The sequence below is a fragment of the Trachemys scripta genome, chromosome 3, assembly GCF_013100865.1.
Source record: "Trachemys scripta elegans isolate TJP31775 chromosome 3, CAS_Tse_1.0, whole genome shotgun sequence".
NCBI classification, from domain to species: domain Eukaryota; kingdom Metazoa; phylum Chordata; order Testudines; family Emydidae; genus Trachemys; species Trachemys scripta.
Window position 1 is genome coordinate 38,963,612 of NC_048300.1, and position 23,399 is coordinate 38,987,010.

Here is a 23,399-nt window from a genome sequence, read left to right on the forward strand (position 1 = left end):
TAATTTGATTCAGCAACCTATTACTTTGTCCTCATATACAGTTGTCTTCGACCACCTCCAGGCAGGGGTTTTGGCCAGGGGGAAGAGAGAAGATTCCAGCATTTTCATTCCGTGAAATGATTCTTTCCTTAATGCTAGCCTCTTTCCCAACAGCTTTCCCTCCCTTCAGCTCTACATCCAAGAATGGAATACATACACTATCCTGGGGAGCAAAAATCTTGAAGCTAGTTTCCAGTTAGATATGCTTCCTGCATCACAGCACAACCTGCCATCAGCCAAACCACTACGGTCATTAGACCATAACGTTTTTATATTACAAAAAAAAAGCTAACATGTGGCTGCAGTTTTTCCACTGTGGAAGAATTTGACAGTAAAAGTATAAATTTATTATTTTAAAATGTTGTCAAAGTGCCACCCAGGCAGTCCAAATCTATCTTAAAACAAATAAATTGATGTGTAATGACTTCACTCTATAAAAAGCACTTAAAGGATATTTAAGGGTTAATAGTTTTACTGTAATGTAAACGTAATAATGTTAAATGTAAGTATAAAACTTTGTTTCTTCACACATGAATCAGCTGGCAGAGGGAGCTACTGATAGACAAGTAACAATTCCATTACATACTGCTGTGAAATAGCAGAAAGCAATCAGCAATTGCTCTGGAATAAATTCTATTGTTGTATAGCTAAAATCAAGGGCCAGAGGAATGAATGTTGAATGTATATATTTCATAAGCTCAATACATCTAGTGTTATCTACCTGCTTAACAGATGAAATTCTGGCTCCACTGGAGCCAATGGCAAAACTTATTGATTCCCTCAGTATGTGTGTGTGGGGGTGACATTTAAGAGAACAGAAAGTTAGCAAAAAATAAAACATACAAAGACAAACAGAAAGGGTCCAACTGCATCCTCAGATACACAAGTGACTTCAACATTGGATCTACCTGATGAAGAAGGACCTAGTGAGGGCTTTAAACTCACCAACCTAGTGAGGTGGGCTTTAAACTAGACTTTATAGATATGTCTACACTGCAATTAGACAACCGTTGCTGGCCTATGCTAGCTGACTCGGGCTCAAAGGACTCGGCTTATGGATTGCTTAATTGCAGTGTGGACATTTGGGCTCAGGCTGCAGCCGGAGCTCTGGGACCCTCCCACCTTATGGGTCATAGAACCAGGGCTCCAGTCCCAGCCCAAATGTCTACATCGCAATTAAACAGCACCTTAGCCCGAGCCTGCTGGCACAGGCCAACTATGGGTTTTTAATTGAAGTGTAGACATAACCTAAGGGGGCAGGTGACAAAATCCCACAAGCAAGTATAAAAAAAGATGATTTTGACAAAGGGCTGGAAGTTGGAAGGGGGGTCAGGATGGAAAATTATAATAGGGTATAGAACCAACAAGAGGGAATACAATCTGTTCAGCATTTTAGATGTCTATATACAAATGCAAGGCGTATCGGGAATGAACAGAAAAAGCTGGAAAGCTTAGTACACAAGCAAATTATGACTTAACTGGCACCACAAAGACTTGGTGAGATTAATCTCATGAATGGAATATCTGTATAGAGAGGGATAACCTGTTCAGGAAGAACAGGCAGGGAGGAGATGTTGCATTATACGTTAAGAATGTATACACTTGTTCTGAGGTCCAGAAGGAGGTGAAAGCAGACCTGTTGAAAGGCTCTGGCTGAAGATAAAAGGAGGAAAACTAGAGCAACATTATTGTAGGTGTCCACCATCTACAGACCACCAAACCAGAGGGAGGAGGTGAACAAAGCATTTCTAAAACAAATAATCGTAATACTCAAAACACAAGAACTGGTAGTAATGGGGGGACTAACTACCCAGATATCTGTTGGAAAAGTAAAATGAAAAAACACAAAATGTCCAGTATGTTCTTGGAATGTGTTGGGGACACCCTCTTATTTCAGAAGATGGAGGAAAAACCAGGGCAGCAGTTATTTTAGACTTGATTCTGACTAACAGAGAGAAATTAGTTGCAAATCTGAAGATGGAAGGCAACATAGGTAAAAGTGATAATGAAATAATAGACTTCATGTTTCTATGGAAAAGGAGAGAAAGAACAGCAAAATAAGGACAATGGACTTCAAAAAAGCACAAAGCAAACTTCAAGAAACTAAGAGAACTGGCAGTTAAGGTCCCATGAGAAAAAATTTCAGGAGAGGTGGCAGTTTCTCAAAGAGACAATATTTAAGGGTACAACAGCAAATTATCCCAAGGAAAGATAAGAAGAATAGTAAGTGGCCAGTACGACTGCAACAACAGCGCTTTAATGACCTGAAAATCAAAAAGAAATCCTACAAAAAATAAAGTGGAAACAAGACAAATTGTTAAGGATGAGTACAGAAGAATAGCACAAAAATGAGCAGGGACAAAATCAGTCCTACATTTCTATGATTCTATGTATCTGATGGTGAAATGGTGAATTGGGCCTGGAGAGGCCAATTCTGTAGTCCTCCATTAGGCATGAGTCACGCTAACATTGAGTTTTGCCTGTATGAGCTCCAAGACTGAGCCCACAGTCTGCATGACGGTAAAACGATGGTAAAGACAAAGATGAAAGAAAAGTATTAGGAATTAATGAAGCACTGAAGATTACTAAAAATAACAAAATTAGGAATGTACTGTGTGTTTTTCATTAATTCTTTCACATATGGTATTTAATTTATTGCTATCCAAAAATGTCTTTAGGGATTGTACTTTTTATAAAGTGAATAAGTGAGTCATGCACAGAGCTGCTATCACTTTAGACTTTATAGTCATAAAAAATAACCCTGGCATCCCAAAGAAAAAAGTTTATTTTTATCTTCTTTAAGATACATAGAATTTTTGGCACCATGCTCCATCCTTCTGGGTGTATAAATATGAATACTTTATGGTTAGTACTTGAAATCACGTCTCTGCTGAAATAAGAAAATGCAGGTTTTTGCTAGGTGATTATAAACACCTGCTGGTAAAGAACTTAATAGAACAACTTTAGCTAAGGGCCTAATAATGCTGTGGTAAGCACCTGCATAATTCACACATGCTTTTGTTGGATTTCACGGAATAGGCCATATGCCTTCCAGCACTGGAATTTGTTCTATGAATTTGGTTTACAAGGATTAATGAAGCAAAAGGAGAAAAAAATTCCTGGAGCAGGCAAAAATAATATTTAAGGGTCTAATATTAACTAAATGCTATCATCATTGCTGAATCACCCTTGTCTTTATCATGTCTGTCCCAGCTGGGGTCTAGGAAAGCTCAGGACTTGGATGAGGGCTAACTGGCTGCAACTCAACTCAGAGAAGACTGAGGTAATGTTGGTGGGGTTAGTGATAATAGAGGGAGCATGGCCACCATCTGTAACAGGTGCACACCTTAGCTGAGATATTATACCCAGGACTACTCAACAGAATGCCCAGGCCGCAGCTATGGCCAAGAGTGTTTTATTTTTCCCATCTGCTCCAGCAGGAATGCAGAACCCTGATACAATTATTTATGCCTTGCTCATGTTAAAATTAAACTGTTCTACTGTGCTCTGCATGGTGCTACACACTAAGACCATTCAGAAACTAAAGTTAGTGCAGAAAACTCTGAGACATCAGTGCAGCACAGAGGAGAGAGCAATGCAGTGAGAAAGGTAAGTTTTGCAGAGACCATGAAGATCTCTGTCCACTTGAGGGGCTCTGTTTCTGTCATTCATGGGGTGGTGAGAGGCTCTAGAAAACACCAGATTTTTATTTATTTATTTAATTTTGATAGGGAGGGATAGCAAGATAAGCCTATGAACTGGATAGGGAAAGAGATCAGAGCGTACACTCTGGAGGGTATGGAGGTAGAAACAGAATCAGTCTCTCAGTTTAGGCTCCTCAGGACAAGTTTACTTATCCTACAGATTTGAAGAACAAAACAATTTTTCAAAATGTATATTTGCTGAGCTTTTTTTCAACATTTAACCATTTTTTAAAGGGGAAGAAACATATTTTCCATGCTAGGAATCTCATGCTGCAGTCAAATCTCATGCTGTTCCTTCAGGTTTCATTTAGATTAATTCTCCTCTCTTGTAGCAGTCATTACCTCAAACCTTGCACTTTTATAATTAGGAGATAACGTCAACGGAAAAGAATGTCTTCACAAGATAATGGAACTCCAGATGCTAGACAAATGTAGTGCTAAGATGTAAAAGCGTAAGAAGTTTACCTTGTGACTTTCTACTACAATCAGGTATGGAATCCTGAACCACTAATAATTTACTTCACAATAATGGCAGGATTCAAACGGACCATCATAATGGATTGAGTAAAAAATATATACTAGAGTAATTCCAGGATGTGCAAAGCAGCACCAGGTTGTCATCTTTCATCCAGCTGTCCCATGAAAGTGTCATCAGTATCTCAGTGTGTAGTTGATTTCTTCTCTTAGGGCCTAATCCAAATCCCACTAAAGGGCAATGAAAAAACACATTGACTTTAATGGTAGGGGAATCAGGCCCTTAACTGGCACTGCTGCCTCACTTTAAGGCCGCTAAGGTTTATTAATTCATCTCAGTCCAAATTACAGTTTGAGCCTTCTTAAGCCTGCGAGTACTCCAAGTGAGCTAAAGCGAGACAAGTACCTATATGCTTAGCTGGACCAGGGCCAGAGTGCTCAGCACGTTGCAGGATTATTTAACGCTGACCTGTGGGGTGTACGTGTGTGTGGGGGAGGGGGGGTGAGTGTGCCCGCATGTTGTTTTACTTACTTATAAGTATAAACGGACACCTGAATGATTTTTATTTATTTAGTGGGGGACTTGGTTTGATGTTTGAGGGTTTTTCCCCCACTGCCTTTTTAATATTAAAATATCGAGCCTCATCGCCCCGTTTTTTTTTTTCTTGGAGATTCTACAGATACTTAGAAAACTAGCACAAGACTTGACAAGCTTCAGGAACCTCGGTCAGTGACAGGAAAGATATTTTTACTCAGACTGTTTAAAACTCTTGGCTTAAGTTAAAAGCTATTAAGCTCAAACTCTTCACAAAATTCATGGGAGAAAAAAATGACATACCAGATTCTAATGTTTCTAAAAATCAAAGGGGGATGGGGAGACATAAACAAAATGTAATAATGTTTTGTTCTTTTGGAGGTTATCCTTAAGAGCTAGGTTCCAAAATATAATAGAAAGAGACTACTTAAATCTGCACAGATTTTTACTGTTCCTAAAGGTGTTGGATTGCCAGTCATGGAGACACAACCCTGTGCTGTCTCCTTTCCACTGGGTGTAAAAGCCAGAGCGGCATATGCTCTGAAAACCCAATAGGATTCCCTCACAAACCCTAGAAGAGAGGGCACACAGAGGGGCAGGAAGGGTGTGTTGGGGTGGGGTGACAGCCTGGACTGCTGGGGACATTCCAGGGAGCACTGCAGGCCATAAGGTAGACCAAAGAGGTTGTTGTAACGTGGGCTATATTTACATTTATGGTGGCGTGTAGAATAAAGGCACAGCAAAACAATAAAATAGAGGCACAGCAAAACAAGTACAGGACAGACAGAAGCAGCATAGGCTTCCCCAACCCCATTCTGCCAAGGGTGTCTCAGTCCTGAAGTGGAGGGACTACCTCTGAAAATAACACACTGTTTGCCTGTGAAATCTTTTCTGGTCAGACAGCCACAGGAGTTGATTGTGATAGTGATACTTATGTGGGCAGTTGTCCAGACTAACGGAACTTTTAGTGCACACCAACAGAGTCCATATGTACAATTAGCGCACACAAGAATGTACACCTCTCTGTATAGACAAGCCAGCTCTGCATAGTACATTGTAACTAAGAGGTCTGGTTCACATTGGCTTTACCCCCCCCCCCCCAAAAAAAAACAAATCATAATTAGAAAATGTGTTAACTAATGTGAGGTTAAACACAACTTGGCACTTAACGTGTCTTTGACTAGGTTGTGTTTAAAAATGTGCTGGCTGGTCATGTGGGGGGTCCCCTATGGTTTACCACAACCAGATAAAACATTTAAAATTACAGCTGTCCTAGGGCACATTAAGGCAGAACTGTGTTTAACACTGCTATTTGAAAGATGTTAGTGAACCCATTTTCTAATAAGATGCTTTTCTCCCCTCCACTACAGACAAGACCAATGTCAGTTGAATCATCCGTCTCTGGTATTCCTTTGATTCTGTTCAATATCAATGCAACATATTGCTCCACTCCTCAAAGTTATCTAGGTAGACTCTCATAATTTCGTGAAAGCCTAGATCACATACAGATTAATTAAACCATTTTCCATCTATCTAGGTACTTATATGGCCTCTACCAACTTGTTTCACAGAATTTAGAGCCTCTGGGATATGTCATTTGCCAGGATGAGATGGGTGAAGGTGAGTCCAGTCTCAGGTTACATGGGAGGACACCAGGAAGAAAGAAATAAAAATGTAAGGATACTTGCAGAGTGTATCATTGCACTGTAAGTTGTGTTTGCCAAAGATTTGATTCCTTTTTGGAAAGCTTTGTTACAACTGAAATTACAGACAGATTAGAACCACTTCTGTACAATAAACCCCATTAGCGAATATTTTGCCTTTAGAACCACCATCACTGTATACACAAGAGGCATTCATTCTCAATGACTGTTGAATCTGGGCTGGTGCTTCATATTGTCATGAAGCATTTCCTGGCTGCTCTTTTATGAAGCCTTTGTATCAAGGTTGTTCATATTGTTTTAATAGGAGATTTTTGGTAAGTTGGAATCAGTTAAAAAGATTTATTTAATGCATTTTTTCAGCAAATTTGAAAATTAAGAAAAGGCACTTTGATTAAAGCTTGTTTTGATCTCATAATAATGAGAAAAAGTATGAGAATTTCCAATTAATTTTGCTTTTTTCCATTTGAATGATAGAAAATCTAAGGACAGTGCAAAGGGAAACCAAAAATATCTACAATCTTACAGCACAGAATGTGTACATTGCAGATTTGTTAATACAACAGCAAAGAAGAGGGATTTAAAAGGAAAGAGAAACTCGCTACACAGCTGTGAATAGCATGCACTGAGGAAACATGCTCCAGATTTTGAGCTGCATGCTTCAGTTTCTACGTTATCAAAGCAGAGTAATGTTGAGACACAGGAATGGATTTTCTTTATTGTCAGTAGATTTCAACACATTCCATCATTTTCAGAAAGATTTTTTTTCCATCCGAACAAGCCAGCAGCAGCAGGTAGTCACAGAATGCAAAATTTGTTGATGCAAAAGAAATATGCTTTAGAAGAGAAGATTTTTTTTTTTTTTTTTGCCATAGGAGAATATTTTAAACCTTCAGTCTCTACTCTCAACCAATCAGCATTCATCTGCTGTAATATTGGCAAGACAGAAAACTGAAGTAAACAGATCTTTTAGTTGGCACTTCTTGATATTGGGGTACATTAGGCAATAATGCAATACTTTTAGACCCCTTGCCCCTCACGTGTTCATATTCCTCTCTCCGACAGAATAAAGTATATAGTAATTTACTTTTAACTCCCCCCAAAATTTCCAAGAAATAAACAGTGTGCAATTGTTTTAAAATTTAGTTCAATGGTAAAAATGAAGTATTTACTAAACTGCACAGTCCAAATTTAAAGGATCATTCATGCACTGATCACGTGATGGTGAAAGGCCAAATAAAAGATCCATGAAAAGCAGTTAAATTAGAAAGCAACCAACTGGCATAGCTTAATTCTTACCTTGGCTGTTTTTTTCACGAGTTGACATTTTTGCTGGTTATGGGACAGAAATAAAATAACTTAAAACTTTCTGGGTAGTAGCCGTGTTAGTCTGTATCCTCAAAAAGAACCTTTTTAAAACTTTCTGAAGTCCTACCTCCCTGGCGTGAAAACTTTGTTACACAAGTCCAATATTTTCTATTTTATTTTTAACAAGTAAGCATATTATAGATATTTCCTCTAGATAGACAGATAGATATAGTCTCTCTCTCTCTCTCTCTCGGAAATAATTAACCACTTCATATATTTCTATGTTTTATAAAAGCAATACAAAATATTCCTCTCGCCCAGGGCCTTGAGATCACAAAAAAACTCCTACTGATTCAAAGAGCTTTCCATCGCGCTCTACATCTTTTAGCAACAATCAACTGAAATAACCCTTGGAGTAACTATTACCTTTATGTAAATTCTAAATCAGTGCTTCAGAAAGATATTTCATAATAACTTGGTTGTTTCCATTGGGATAATATTCAATTAGCAAAATTAGATCTCTCCAATTGCCTCAATATGTAAAAATAAATGTTTTCACTTACCTTGGCTGACAATGACATCTTTATGTCTGGGGAAAAACCACAAAATATATAATTAATGTGTATTAGTTATAATACTAATACTACCTAGCTTCTACAGAGTACCACATTATGTTAAGTCTTATCAGACCTTCAAAAAAAATAAATAAAGTTCATTGGAGGATAGGTCTGATCCAATATGAAAGTTCTTATGTTCCTATGAATGAAACTGTGGGATAAGATGTTAGATAACCAATCCTAACCAATCCAGTAAAACCCCCACCTTTTGTCTCTTGTTTATACTTTGATTGTAAGCCCTTTGGAGTAGAGACCATCTTTTTGTTCTCTGTTTGTACTGTGACTAGCATAACTGGGGTTCCTAGGAGCTATTGCTGTACAAATAAATACTACTAATAAAGATACTAAAATCATATTAGCATTTGTATATGGGAAATTGTTTTTTAGACAGCAACAAAAAAACAAAAACAAAACAAAACATATAAAGCCTAATTTTTGGAGATGAAGAGCACATTCAGCTTGCATTCAAGGTTCTTAGCACCTGTGAAAAATCAAGCCACGAGGTGACTGGTGCATAATGATTATGAGTTCTTTTGAATAATTATCCAAGAGCTTGTATCAATGGGACTATTAATGGCAGAAAATGTGATCCTGACACTACGTCTCACTGCAAGTCAACTTTACCACAGTCCCATACAGAATCTCTAGATAAACAGTACTAGGTTTGCTCAGGGACACACAAAAGAAGTTTTCATAAGTGCTGACTTGTTAGTCTACACTCAAGGAAGCGCCATGCATGAAAAAAGAAAAAAATCTCAATCAATGTTTTTCGGAAGATGGGAGGAAAACTTAAATTTCCTTAAAATAACCTCCTCCTCCTCAAGGTTTCTTGCTTGTTCAGGGAGACTTATTTCATGAAAACTGTCAACTGACTTTAAGCTGAGTAGCAAAATGGAGGTCAAATATTTGTATGGAGATCAAACATCTATAACAGTGATAGACAGTCAAACACACACACACACTCTTACTTCTCACTGACTGCTTGTTCAATCACCCTTATTCTGGTTGCCAAATGGAAGAGTCCAGACTTGGATTCCCAGTTGATTTAAAAAAACTGGATAACTAGCAAAGGTGACAGTTACACTAGTTCCTGCTATTTTATTGGGATGATTTATAGCATGGCACTGGCTTTAAAACTGCTCCTAATGAACAAAGTTCAAAATCTGTGTCTAAAGTCCAAAGCATGTATAAAGGGATTTTTGTCCAGGGCCCAAGTTAGGGCTGGGTCCCTGTTTCCTCATGACCAAAAATTGGATGGTTCTGATGCATTTTGGGCTTTTGCAACTTCCCTTAATTAATATCCTTAAATGCAATAAGCAAAATGCTGCCCTCTGATACATGCACACAAGCCAACTGATTCAACAGGAGTTGGGCATGCATTTCCAAGGGCATATTTGTAAAAAGTTGGTATTTACATGTCCTTCTCTCCACTTCTCCTCCCTTCCCCTCCCCAACCTGGGGTGCCTTTACAATGAATTTCAGTGCAGAGACAAGTGAATGATATGATACTTTCATAACGAATACAGTACACAGTCTTCAGGTGAGATGATGGTAAAATGTTTTCACAACTTTTGAAGCTTCGCTTTCATTAAAGTATTTCAGGCTAAACAATGACCTGAAGATACACTCAGATGACCGTTTTTCTCCAGCAATTATTATTATTCCTAATACTTCTGGCCCCCATTTAATCCACGATCACTGAAAAGTATAATTTTTTCTTATTCTAGGGAAAGACTGTAGAAGTGGAATAATTGCAGCATTTCAAAGGATAAGCAGCATATCATAAAAAATGACAAAACATCTATACCGACTATATGTCTGAACTACTGCACAAATTCAAAATGCCTGTAAAGAGCAACTGTTTTTAAATATAATGTCTACTGTGATTAAGCTGTTTTAACAGGATAGCAATAACTGAAAAAAGGAACTTGATAAGCTGAAATAAAGCCAGAGGATTTAGCTAGAGAGTTTTTCAGTCTTTAAATAGCTTTTACCCGTATCCAACAACAGTCTGAATTGCCAGAGGAATTTTAGATTTCAACAATAAAAACCATTTAGAAAAGGGAAGAAAATTGTGTGCAGAATGTCTAAACCATAATCCTTAGTGCACAATACTTTAGTGTTCTACAGAATTCTCCAGTCTAGGTATAAAGCTATTACTAAATGTATGTATTGCTGTCAGGTAAGATTAGCATGTTATTGTGTGTCCCTTTCAATTTTAAGTTTTATACTGGTCCTGAGAATCTGTATAAAACAACCTATTTTACATTATTAATACATTCATTAATGCCAGTAGATTTTAATTTTATTTTTTTAATTTCATTTACAAATTCAGAACTCATTTTAATGGTAACCTCCCTGTATTTCATCAGTATTCTTACCTTTATTTACACACATCATTTTGCAGCTTCATTCAAAGCAATTCTATTTAAGCCACCTTTACAGTTAATTAACAGTGAAGTTATTGTGTAAAAAGGCACCTTTTTCCTGAAGACATCTGCTCCCTGTGTGTATTCAAAGTTGTATTTGTTTATACTACAGAAAAAAATGTTACTCCTTGTTCTTTGTTAGCACTGCAGAGCCAACAGTTAAGCTTTATGCCCTATTATGTATGATCAATACCATTTAAAAAAAACCTACTAAATTCTGAGACCTGATTCTGCAAACATATATATACATGATTTTGCCCCAGATTCCCAAGTGGCCCCCTCAAGGATTGAACTCACAACCCTGGGTTTAGCAATGGTTAACCTTACTACCGCTTGAGTTTGATGGGACTACTTGCAGTAGTAAAAGTAAGCATGTGCATAAGTGTTTGCAGGATCAGGGTCTAAATCAATCAAACTTCTGCAAACTCATCAAAAATGAAGAGAGTAGCACAGATGTATCCGAGAGTATAATTTGGCCTTTTATATCTGGTGATATTGCTCAAGAAGGAAAAAAGACCTGTTTTACTTTTCAGGTTGAGTTTGCAGAATGGGCCATGAGAAAAAAATCTTTACTTTTAAACTGAGCATATCTGAGATATGGAAACATGGAACCTCACAACGCCATTTTACAGTTACTTTTAAGTGTAAAACTGCAGCTAAACATAAATCCAGGAAATGCACAACTGAATTTACAATGAAATAAAAACTTTGACTGAAACCTTAACATTTCAAAATGTATTTTTAAATAAAGAAAAGAGAAGTGGAGAAAACTTACAGAATCATAGAAATGTAGGATTGGAAGGGACCTTGACAAGTCATCAACTTAGTCCCTTGTGCTAAGGCAGCACTAAATATTAACTAGACCGGGGGTCTCAAACTCAAATGACCATGAGGGCCACATGAGGACTAGTACATTGGACCGAGGGCCGCATTACTGACACCCTCCCCCCCCGCGCCGCCCTCAGCCCCGCCCCCACTCCACCTCTTCCAAGAGGCCCCGCCCCGCCTCTTCCCACCCCTTTCCCTGCCCCCATTCCAACCACTTCCCCGAAATCCCCACCCCAACTCTACCTCCTCCCTGCCCCCCAGGGGGTGCAGGAGGGGTGTGGGGTGTGGTGGGAGCTCAGGGCAGGGAGTTGGGGTGTGGGGTGCAGGAGGGGTGAGGGGTACAGCAAGGGGTCAGGGTGCGGCAGGGGGCTCAGGGCAGGGGGTTGGGGTGCAGCAAGGGGATCAGGGCAGTGGATTGGGATGCAAGAGGAGTGCGGGGTATGGCAGGGGGTTCAGGGCAGGGGGTCGGGGTGCAGGGTAGGGCGGGGGTCAGGGTGCAGGAGGGATGCGGCATGGGGCTCAGGGCAGGGGGTTCGGCTGCAGGAGCGGTGCGGGGGGCAGGATCTGGCCCGGCGCGTACCGGGGGCAGGGCAAGCTCCCTGCCTGCCTGTCTGCCCTGCCCCCGCAAGAGGCTGGAACGTGAGGAAGGGGGTCGGAGGGGCTGTGTGTTTCTGTTGCTTGAGGCACCGCCGCCAGCATTGGCCACAGTTCCCCGTTCCCGGCCAATTGGAGCTGCTGGGGGCGCTGCCTGAAGCAACAGCCACACACAGCCCCTCCGCCCCCCTTCCCCACGTTCCAGCCTCTTCCCGGAGCTGCGCAGGGCAGACAGGCAGGCAGGGAGCATGCCCTGCTCCCCGTGCACGTCTGTCAGGAGCTGCTCTGGTAAAGACTGGGAGAGGGCGGCGGGGGGGGGGGGGGGCTGCGAGGGGCTCGCGGGCCACAGAAAATCACCCTGAGGGCCGCGTGTTTGAGACCCCTGAACTAGACCATCCCTGACAGGTGTTTGTGGAATCTCTGTCATTGGAGGTTTTAAAGAACAGGTTAGACAATCTCTCTAGGTAATTTATTCCAGTGCTTAACTACCCTTACAGTAGAAAGTTTTTCCTAATGTCTAATCTAAATCTCCATTGCTGCAATTTAAGCCCATTACTTCTTGTCCTGTCCTCAATGGCTAAGGAGAACAATTTATCACTCTCCTCTTTGTAGCAACATTTTATGAGGACTGTTACGTCCCCTCTCAGTCTTCTCTTCTCCAGGCTAAACAAACCCAGCTTTTCAATCTTCCCTTACAGGTCCTGTTTTCTAGACCTTCCATCATTTATGTTGCTCTCCTCTGGACTATCTTGCTTACAACACCCCTGATAATACAACCCAGAATGATGTTCGCGTTTTTTGCAACAGTGTTACATAATTGACACATATTTAGTTTGTAATCCACTATAACCCCCAGATCATCTGCAGTACTTCTTCCTAGGCAATCATTTCCAAGTGGGGAAATTTGTACATGAATGACAGTGGGCCTTAATATGCATGAATAATTTGTAAAATCCAAACATGTAGCAGTGTAAGCATATTCATGCTTTAAAATAATACATCTACATTTTGCAGGGATTTTAAGATTCTCTGGAGATTTCTTGCTTTAGAGAGGTGAATAGCAGATTATGCAGACAACATCTACAAAATATTAACAATGCAAACTGACAGTTTATAAATTTGCTTATGTAATAAAATTAAAAATTTAATTTCAGAGGGTTTTTATTCTTAAAATTTGCGGATACCACTTTGCTACAAACTGCAATACTTACTTCTCTGCGTTTTTTGCCACTTTTGATATCAGTTTTGATGTTGAAGCTGCCCTCAACAGTTTATTACGACTGTCATCTGAGTTGTCCCACATGCTATGTGATTTTTCAGCAGTCGAAGTTCGCTTTATGCTAAAAAACACAAAATTTACTTTTAAAATTAAAAATTAATGAGCTAACGATAGCTGGTGCTGGTATGCAACTGACAGATCAAGCAGCAGGAGACAAAAGCAGAGCTAGGACTTCCTTCAAGTTGATCCAGAAAACAGAAATAAAGATTAGTCAAAAAGTTCCAACCAGATGAGTGAAAGCAACTGAGGAAGGCAATTGCAAAATTCATTTGTTTGACATATTCATTGTGATTTTTACAGTGGCCCTAATAACGGATGACTTTTTACCTTTCTGTGACATTGCTAGTAAATTAAAACGATAAGTGGAATGAATTTAATAAGGCTAGAAAAGTTTAGCTCAAAGAACAAATAAATAAATTTTGAGAAGATTTCTATTTTCAACACAAATTATTAACTCTATTCTATGGCTATTGAACACAATAAAACATTTTGAATGCTGAGCTGTTTTGTCAGCACATAGATAGGACACAATTCCATAAAAAGTATTCTGCGGTGGGAAGTTCCAAACCCTGTAAGCCACTGACCGTTTGGAAACAAATAGCTCCAAAACAATGGTCCAAAATCCTGATTCCTTTGTTCATGCACAACATTCCATTCACTTCTGTGAGACTTCCTGGAGAGGAATAAGGCAAGCAGGATTTGGCCCAATATCATGGAAAATTAGACCCATGAATATCTGATAGACTACATCAGCAATCCTGCTGGAGCCAAATTTATGCTAATGGCAGTTTAAAACTGTTTTGTAGTCACTGGTTTCACTGAAGTTAATTTCATGTATAATATCTTTATCATAGGAAATTTGTTTAAATGTGGTCTGGCTATAACAGTTATTAAATAACCTGAATTATGATTCTGCAGATGCCCTGCCAACAACCTTGCAACTCATCCAGTCAAAAATACTTTTTGCAAGAATAACATTCAAACTGCAACTCTAGAAAGGCAAGCTTATTTCCACAGTATCTCAAGAAGCTGAAAAAAGACTGTGACAAACAAGTTAACAAGACATATTAAAATATTAAGAGAGACTAAAAAGCCATCTCCCCCCACAACAAATTAGTATGCTAAACCCACGAACAAGAAGTCTCTTTACAGTAAGATGCCAGGCAGGAGAATAACAAACCAAAGTTCAACTTTAGATTGTGTAAGAGTTTGTGCAAGACATGGAGACACAGCCTTTATGAGTGTTAAACATGCATCAGTCAAGTGAAAGGGTTGTTTTTATTTTCTATTAGAATTGTGAATTCAGGCAACACAAGCCAACATAGTTTTGTAAACCAGTGCAAATTTGAGAGTATAATTCATTTGTTATTGAGTTTGTTTTAGTCTTCTAAAATGCCAAGTGGTCCGAGAAACAATTCCATACCTTCCCAAGATTTCAAATTAATAAAGGTGACAATGGATCATAAACTAGTAGTGAACTTGAACATTTACAAATTTTAAAATGGGTTTATTTGAAAAATATTCAATTTTAAAAATCAACGAGCTCCATCCTGCAGATGTTTTCTGCACCTAACTCTCACTGAAATCAGCAAGAATTCTGTATGTGCAAGGCTGCAGGATCAGGCCCTAAACGAATTCCTCCTGTTCCCTTTTTCCGGTCAAACAGTTGTTTAACATTGGTGTAGAAATATGACCCCAAACATGTCTGTAAAATCAGAATCCTAGATATCAGATGAAATGGATCATTCTGTAACCAAGCAGGGATATGAGAAAAAAGCAAAAGATCCAAACTGCAGTCACATTAAACAGTAGTTTGGGAAGAAAGGCACCCGAGTCAAGGGTTGTAATGATACTAGTTTATGACAAGTGCTATTATGACATGTGGTAAATAGTATAAGACGTGCTTCACAGTTTTAGTTGGCCATGTTTAACATAATGCCTTTAAAACATACTTTCAGAGATATTACATCTTGGCATTTTTTTAATATATATATATATATATATATATTTAATAAGATTGTAATTAATCTCTCTTTATCATATTAGGATGTCTTAAGACACTGCAAAGTACACAGAATATAATTCTATTTTTCTCATCTTTAAGAAATATTTGCATTTTTAATCTTTATTTTATGATAAATGTTGTAATGCATCTTATGTGCAACTTTGCAGCACAAAAAATACTGATTTTTGCACTCAGTTGTGAAACTGGATCTTGGTTTCTCAAAATTTGCTGTTAAATGTGGACTCTTAGTATCATTACAACCATTTTCTAGCTCTGTACTTTGGTACTGTGAAAACCTTTTAGCTGGAGCAGAGCTCTTGCTTTCTTGAGTTTGCCTGTGTGTTTGGAGAGTCTGTAAGGAGGGCTGGGGAGAAGGTGATGCTCGAATTTGTGGATTTTGATCATTAGAATGAGTTTCCTCTTTTTTTTCTCTCTGTCCTTGAGGTTTTTCCTTTTTTTCTGTACCGCTGTAAAATAAAGTATAAGATGGAACAATAGAGAATAAGCAAATAAATTGAAGGTAAAAAAAAATGCACACATTTTATCAGAAAAGGAAGAAGCAATTCAAAATTCATTAAAGAATAATCACCATAAAAAAATGTGTGGTTATCTACTGATGTTGTTGAGTTTTGTTAATTAAATTATTAGTAAAGTTCTTTGCTAAAAGCAAAGATCAAACAGTTGAAGAGAGCTTCCTGTCAAGTTCTAAGAAATATTATTATATTACTTGGAAAAGTAGCGAAGGTTTTTTGCTGGTTTAGGTTCATCACTTACCCCTTCCCATTTAAAACTGAACACAGCTCCTTTCAATTTAAAATATGCACTGTATCTATCCTAGGTTCTGCTGTATCTCTCTCTGCAGATTGTTGTGTGTGCTTTGTGCCTTCAAGCCTTCCATTGTCAGCAATAAAATGCATTGACTGGTCATGGGTCTCTCCAGAAGTGGATTAACTAAATGTGCCATGTACCAAATCAACTACTGGGTACACCTTTTTGGGTCTTATTTGGCCATAACAGATATTAAATGGTTAAACTGTCACTTTTTCAGCACCTGTGGTAAACAAACTATGAGTTTACAATTCCTTCACTTTTAACAATGTAATGGAGCATAATCTTTATTGTTTTAACATTTTAAATCCCTTTAAATAATTTTAAGTGGCAATTTTAAAATGTTCTTATTCATGAAGGCCCTGGTCCAAATCCACTGAAGTCAATAGCAAGACTCCTATTGCTGTCACTGATATTTGGATCCAGCCTCAACATGGCCAGTTTTGTGCATGTGCTCATGCATACAGGTTTATGTGACAAACTGATGGCTAGTTACCACATTTGTGCACAAACAAAATTAACAGTCACTCTTTGAAAATGTGACTCTGTAATGTAGATGTCCCTCACTAGTTCAGGTCCCCATGATCCGTTGTGCTGTGATGTATGAAAGGGAGCAAAGCAACACCAAGGAGCAGAAGGGCCCCAGATTCATGGGAAAGGGCAAGCAGAGCCTTTGTAGAATGCTCACCCTTTTCCCAAGCCTGGGGAAGTCCTTCAAGTGGTCAGCACTTTATTGGACTTGGGGAAATAAGTTGGGGTACAATGGGGGAGCAGCTTCTCCAAGCAGCATGATTCCCCCTTCACAGGAAATGAACATCTTCTCTTGCATCCCCTGTCCCTTCCTCAAATGTGTGAGTGTGTCCCCTTACGGGCAAATGCTCCTGGTACGAAGAGAGAGGATGAGGAGGGGACTGGACCACCATACTGGAATCCAGAGACTTTGTAGGCCATGTTTTCTAACTCCTCAACAGTGTCTCAAATCTCCCTGTTTTGAGAGTAGAATTCACCTAAACTCAGAGTTTAAAGTAGGAGGGATCTTTTACTCCTGCAGGTTTCTCCCCATAGCAGAAGAATACAGTCCTGAAACAGCCAACAATACATTTTTGCCATATAACATTTTTTAAAGTACAAAGAATATGGAGAGGATCAGAGTTAAAAGACCAGTTATGCAATCCCCACTTAACTGAGAATTTACTCCTGTCATGTGACTTACTTCAAGTACATTGCTGCATGTTACCTGTGACATGCTGAAGCAAACACACAATGGCAAGACGAGCTTCTCAAGGAAGTAATATTCTGCTGCATGTAGATGTTTTCTTCCTTTAATTATACTGAGGGTGGACTTTTAAATGTTACAGGAATTTGAAGTCTGACTAAATTTTTCACGTGCCATAAAACAAAATAAAAGCAGCAAGAAGAAAGGTTACCATTCTCCCGCCTCTAATTTTGTCTGGTATTCCCCTCTCTCAAGTTAAAAGTAATCTACAAATTAAAAAAATAAAGATTATTCATCCTAGAGCAGCAAAGTAGGTACAAAGAAAATATGAAATGTTGTTTTTCCCCCTATCTCCAAATGAAAAAGAAAAAAAGAGGAGGGTGTTTTTTTCCTGCTTCCTTTACTAAATTAGAAATTCTGGACTCATCTATCTACCTTTCCCCCCAAAAGGCACTCTGGAAACAGAATCCAGATGGAATGGAAAACTAGCACAAACTATGGAAACAGAATCTGGTTCTAAGTGAAAGTAGATGATTTTTATTCAGACTATCTAAAACACTGGTTTTCATTTGTTTATGTTAGTCGCTATTTAACTCAAATTCACTAAGTGCAGGTGGCAGAAAAAGCTGTCTTTGTTCAAGATTCAACATCTCATCCCACTAATTAAGGGCTCAAAGTTTTCAACCCACTTCTCCGAATCCTTTCGGGGAAAACTGCAGTAAAAAGCAGGGAATAAAAGACAGGATATTCCCGATGGTTTCAATATCAAAAAAATACATATTTATAAAGAATCATTCGGGGATATGTCATACATCATAAAGCAGCAAGAAAGGGCACAGACCCAAGTTTTTTTTTGAGAGAGAGAGTTTCCTTCAATTTAACTTGTCAAGGCATATTTTGTTTTAAAGGAAGTCACTAGAAGAGAAATTAAAATAGAAATATGCTTGTTTTGAAGGCAGTTATGGAACACGCAACAGTATTTTTTCACCTTCAGTGAAGCTATGCTTGTGATTGGCTCCTGAGATAAGAGCATGACTTTTGGTGGGTTGATAGATAAACTTGTGGTCTCAAGTCCCTGTTCAACTGGAACTCTGAAAGCCATTTTTTGTTTGCACTAGGTTTAGCTTGCATTACTGGCAACAAGAACACTTTGAACATCTTTCACCTTTTTCCAAAGTCTCTGACAAGATAATGGAGTACAGAAAAACAAGCCCTAGCAATGTCTTACCACTAAAGAAAATAACAGGCTCTTATTACAATTATGAAAGCTTTACTTTGTGCTCACAATCCTGTATGGTCAATTTACTTATTAACAACGATGCTAGTCATAACCTCTTCTTCCCCTTTCCTACAATGAATCAAAGACTGAGTGAGTCCATCTACCAGGAAGCAAGGAGTTAAAGAGAGAGAGTGTGTGTCACTCAGGAAGACACACACAAACAAGCATTTCCCCTAGCTCTCTAGTCAAGAAACCAACAAAATACACACAGTTGTGTTATGAAGTATATGGGGAGGAGAGTGAAAGCAGGATGGAAGAGAGAACTGTGACAAAGATAATTACTGGAAAGTAATTCCAACTTGTGAATTGTCTCTTCTTCTTCTCTCAAACTACAACAAACCAGAGACTGGAGTGAGGATGTGATCTTACCTGAAGTCTGACATTTTAAGATTATACTTAACTGAAGTCATTCTTTGCAGAACACACAGTCCAAATGAAACTGTGTCACATTAATCCACACACTCTTTTATAAACTGTCCAAAATAAACTACAATGGCTGATGAGTGAACAGCTAGCCATCTAGTCATCTGCAGAGCAGTCCTGATGCAACACCAAAATGTGAACACTTTTCAGATCCTGGTGACCTCCAACCTGCTTTTGACAATCTACCAGCTCTTTGCATCAGGAACTCATGGCCTTCAGTCAGACCAGAAGGCTGAATCTCCCCAAAATGTTCAAAGGGAAATAGTCCTTAATGAAGGATATCTATAGTCCTTCAGAAACATTCCTGTGACCTGAAAACCAAGGTACACATGGCTAAGATGGGGTCAAATAAAATCACCTTTGCTCTGACCTGTCAGGTTTTGCAGAGAATTTAAGGAATTGGGAAAAGGAACAGGAAAGCGTAACCCAGCTCTCCTCTTCCATTCATCAAAAATACTCTCTCCCTATAGGAAAGGGATAGAGAAACGGAAAAATCTGGGTGATTTTGTAGAATTCCTGGTGGCATGCTAGTTCTAAGAGATGACCCAGATACTGACATACAGAATGAAAAATCTCCAAATTCAGGCGCCATTCCCCTGGGATCAATCCCATTCAGCTGAGCCAATCTTTGCCCTGTAAATAGACTGCCCTAACAGAAGCCAGAATTATATACGACACTGAGACTATCCAGGCTCAGGTTTTCAAAGGAACCAGGTTCCCAAATCCCTTGGTGCCTTTAAAAAATCCCAGTCTGTGCTTCTGAAATTACGGCTCAATTTTTAGCATCCCACCTGTGGGATGATGTAAGACACTGCTGTACAGCTGTTAAACCATAACAGAACCACAAGGCCGCTAAGTAACAGTTTGCAAATATAAGATTTAGTTTCACTGCCCTCAGTTCAACAAGTTGATGTTGCATGAGCACTTTAAGGGGAAAATTTGCACTGAAAGCAAAGGGGCCTGAGTGGCATTCTCTAACCCCAAAAGTTTGTGTTGCAATTATACAAACCTGAGCTGCTGGGGTGAGTAAACCTTAGACTCAGAAGAATATTGCTGTACCAGTGATGAAACAAGGAGTGAATCATCCAGAAAATGGAGATTCCTTTACACCACCAGAAGAACTACTAATTAAGTTATATTCCAGGAAGCCTGGTCTATACAGGCAGCCAAGTAGTCTAAGAAATTTGTGATGCGAAGACAGGCTGAAATTAATAGCACTCCTGGAAGTAAAACTGCAGAGAAGACAGACAGTCTGTCTGGATACATGGAAGCCTTCCCAGTATGTTTCTAGGATCATACCCACATAGAGTAATACCCTGGAAGGCTATAGATGGGTTTTCTCCCCAACCAATAACAAATGTATGATCCTACAGCAACCAGGTGACTTATCTCTCATCTGGACAAGCTGTGTCACAAAGCCCATGGAACCTTCATCTAGATTATCTGTAGTCTTGGTGAAGTGGTATATGTCCAAGATTCTCCTAGGTGATTTCACAGAGCTCCTGGTGACATGGAGGGAGGAGATGCAGGAGTGATTCTTTCCCCCATCAGGTCTTGGGTCTGACATTCTCTCTAATTCTTCTCAAACTCTCTTTTCCTTCCTTCTGGCCAGCCGTCCATCCATCCATCTTCTTCCCTTAGGTCTAGCTCCACTAAAAGCTATGTTGACATAGCTAGTCTCTTCCCTTATCTCCTTTTTTTGCTTTGAGCAGGATGTGGGAGGGACAAGCTGGGAAGGAAGTATGAAAAAGAGGGCAGCCACACGGACTCCATACTTCCAGGACAAGATTAATGGGGAAGTGCTAGCTCATATATACCTTCCAAAGTGACTCTCTCTTTTACAGCTCCTGGCTTTCCAACAGATAGAGATGTACATCACTCAGTATCCAATTCATTGTAGGATAGGGGAAGTCAGAGATTTAAAAACTAATACACTACATAACTGAGAACAGGAAAGAGCAAATTAATTCTGCTTTCTGTACTCAAAAGAGCTTTAAACATTTTCTGCTTCACTCTTCCTGTTTAACTGTTTTACTAATTAAAGGCAGAAGAAAAAGTAAGTGGCCTAGGTTTACATACAATATTGTTAATCCCTAAAATATACTGCATCCCTGTCTAATTGTGTAGCACGGTATTTAAATCCACACTTAATCATAAATCATCCACTGAAGTCAGCACAGTACTCTACAGAGACCGAGAACTTTTCACATATAATTTAACAGATGGTAAAACATTTATGTGTGCTGTGTTCCATAGCTGTATCTGTGGCAGTTTTTTCTTTCATTCTCTCCAACAAACAGGAGCAGAAACAAACCATTCCTCTGAGATGCTGAAAAATGAGTGGTTAAAAGTCCCCGAAGAAAACAATAAATTAAAAAACACTTTGCTGTCTCCTGAAACCACTGTATGAAAAAAAATCAATTAAAATATATATTAGATACTAAGTAAAATACAAATTCAAGCTATGTTATTTTTACAAATTTGTTTTGTAAAATCCTGCAATAAGAACTCTCTTAAGTTTGAAATGTGATGTATAAAGTTATAAAGAACCGATTAACACACTGTCCTAAACTCACCTAACTTGTTTCATAATTTTCACTTGTGTATCATCTGCTATTTTATTTCAAGACCATGATGTCAGATTTGTTGTTTATTTCCTTTCAAGAATAAAAAAATTAGGTGCATGCTAAAAAGCATGAATGTCTGTCCAAGCATGATGTCTGTCTGTTCAATTTTGGAACAAAAATCCCTATTAGAAATACGTGTTTTTTTTTCTCTTTTAGTGAAAATTTAATTTTATGTGTTGTACACTGTAAACCAAAATCATCTCCATTTGTGATCCCCTTTCTATATATCCAGCTGTAATGAATTCTAATGGTATGCTATGAGTCTAAATCCTATTCTTTAATTGGTATAGATCAGAAAACTTCAAAATTAACCCAGAATGGGGCTTCCTTATTGTGGTTTTGTATAATTTAACTTTTTAAGAAGCAAGTACCTTTTAGCAGCAGACGAGAGGGTCTCTTTTCTGGCAACCGACACAGAGGAACTATGGCTTGTCTTTCTGCTTCCTGCACTTCCATTGGTTATACAGGACATAGAGATAGCTTCTCGGAGGCCTGGTTGACCTACAAGGAATTTAAAGAAAAGAGATTTTATAGTAGCTTTCAAAGCATCCAGGTGTCATTCAAATTAAGAACCATAACTGGTGGGGTTGGCTTTCACACAGCATTGTTGCTGGCATTCAAGATAAAGGATTTGTGTATTAATCCAAAAATTGCTCTCTGAAATCATTTAAAACTTTAAGAGAAGACCATAGGAACAAGAACAATTCATATGTGGTGTGTATGGTATGAACATCTTCATGTGTGTGGGTAGATGGATGGATAGACAGATAAAGACTTATTGTCAACCATTCACACCAAACCAATAAACATGAAGTTTTTGCAAAGAAATACTGTGTTTTGATAGTTGAAAAATTTGTTTAAGCTAGGAATAAAGTTTATCTGACATGATACTATTAACCAAAAATATGTTCACATACACATCTGGCTAATGAAACAGCACTATAATGGCCAGAACTAAGGATGTTTGTACATAGGGGGATTCTTTTGTAGAATTAAAAAATCGAAACATTAAAGTGACATTTTAAATTGCGAAGTGGAGTAACTCAAATGGCATGTTACAGTCAAATGGTAAATTATAATACAATGCTCTGGCACAGTATCATCCTAAACTTCACTTGCCACAGGATTATTTTAGTCCTGATTGCAACAGGAATACAAATTCCTTGTGCAGCAGCATTCTGTTGTTCAAAAAGCTGAGTCATCTTAAATCATCACATTTCCCAGAAGCTCATCTGGTAGTTTATCTCATCATTATCATCCCTTTATAAAGTGCTTTGTGATAATAAGTATGAAGCAACCAGAAAGATAGCATGTCATTACTGAATTACAATGTATTCCAAACCATTCCCATTAGGTAAATATCTAAGATACTATTTGCAAATAAATGTACATTTAGAGTGGAAAATCCTGTGTAAGGGGAGGGTGCACAACCTCTGTTGGGACTTCCTATGCCTTGTGAACAGGCACTACCCCCGCAGCTCCCATTGGCTGCAGTTCCCAGCCAATGGGAGCCTCAAAGCCAGCGTTCTGGGAGGAGGCAACGCGCAGAGCTG

The 23,399-nt window shown here is 38.7% G+C and overlaps 1 protein-coding gene across 6 annotated transcripts in view; it reads right to left on the reverse strand.

Annotated features, from left to right (window-relative positions):
- The window catches only part of EML4 (EMAP like 4), a 261,579-nt gene that overhangs the window by 79,262 nt on the left and 158,918 nt on the right, over positions 1–23,399 (reverse strand). For 3 of the 6 annotated variants that reach the window (XM_034764478.1, XM_034764479.1, XM_034764476.1), the window contains exons 3-7: positions 22,218–22,347; positions 15,770–15,940; positions 13,401–13,529; positions 8,285–8,310; positions 7,713–7,745 (exon numbers count right to left, since the gene is read on the reverse strand). In XM_034764478.1, the coding sequence (XP_034620369.1) occupies positions 7,713–7,745; positions 8,285–8,310; positions 13,401–13,529; positions 15,770–15,940; positions 22,218–22,347 (489 nt within the window). The remainder of the gene's footprint in view (positions 1–7,712; positions 7,746–8,284; positions 8,311–13,400; positions 13,530–15,769; positions 15,941–22,217; positions 22,348–23,399) is intronic. The other 3 variants (XM_034764477.1, XM_034764480.1, XM_034764481.1) reach the window with 3 other exon arrangements.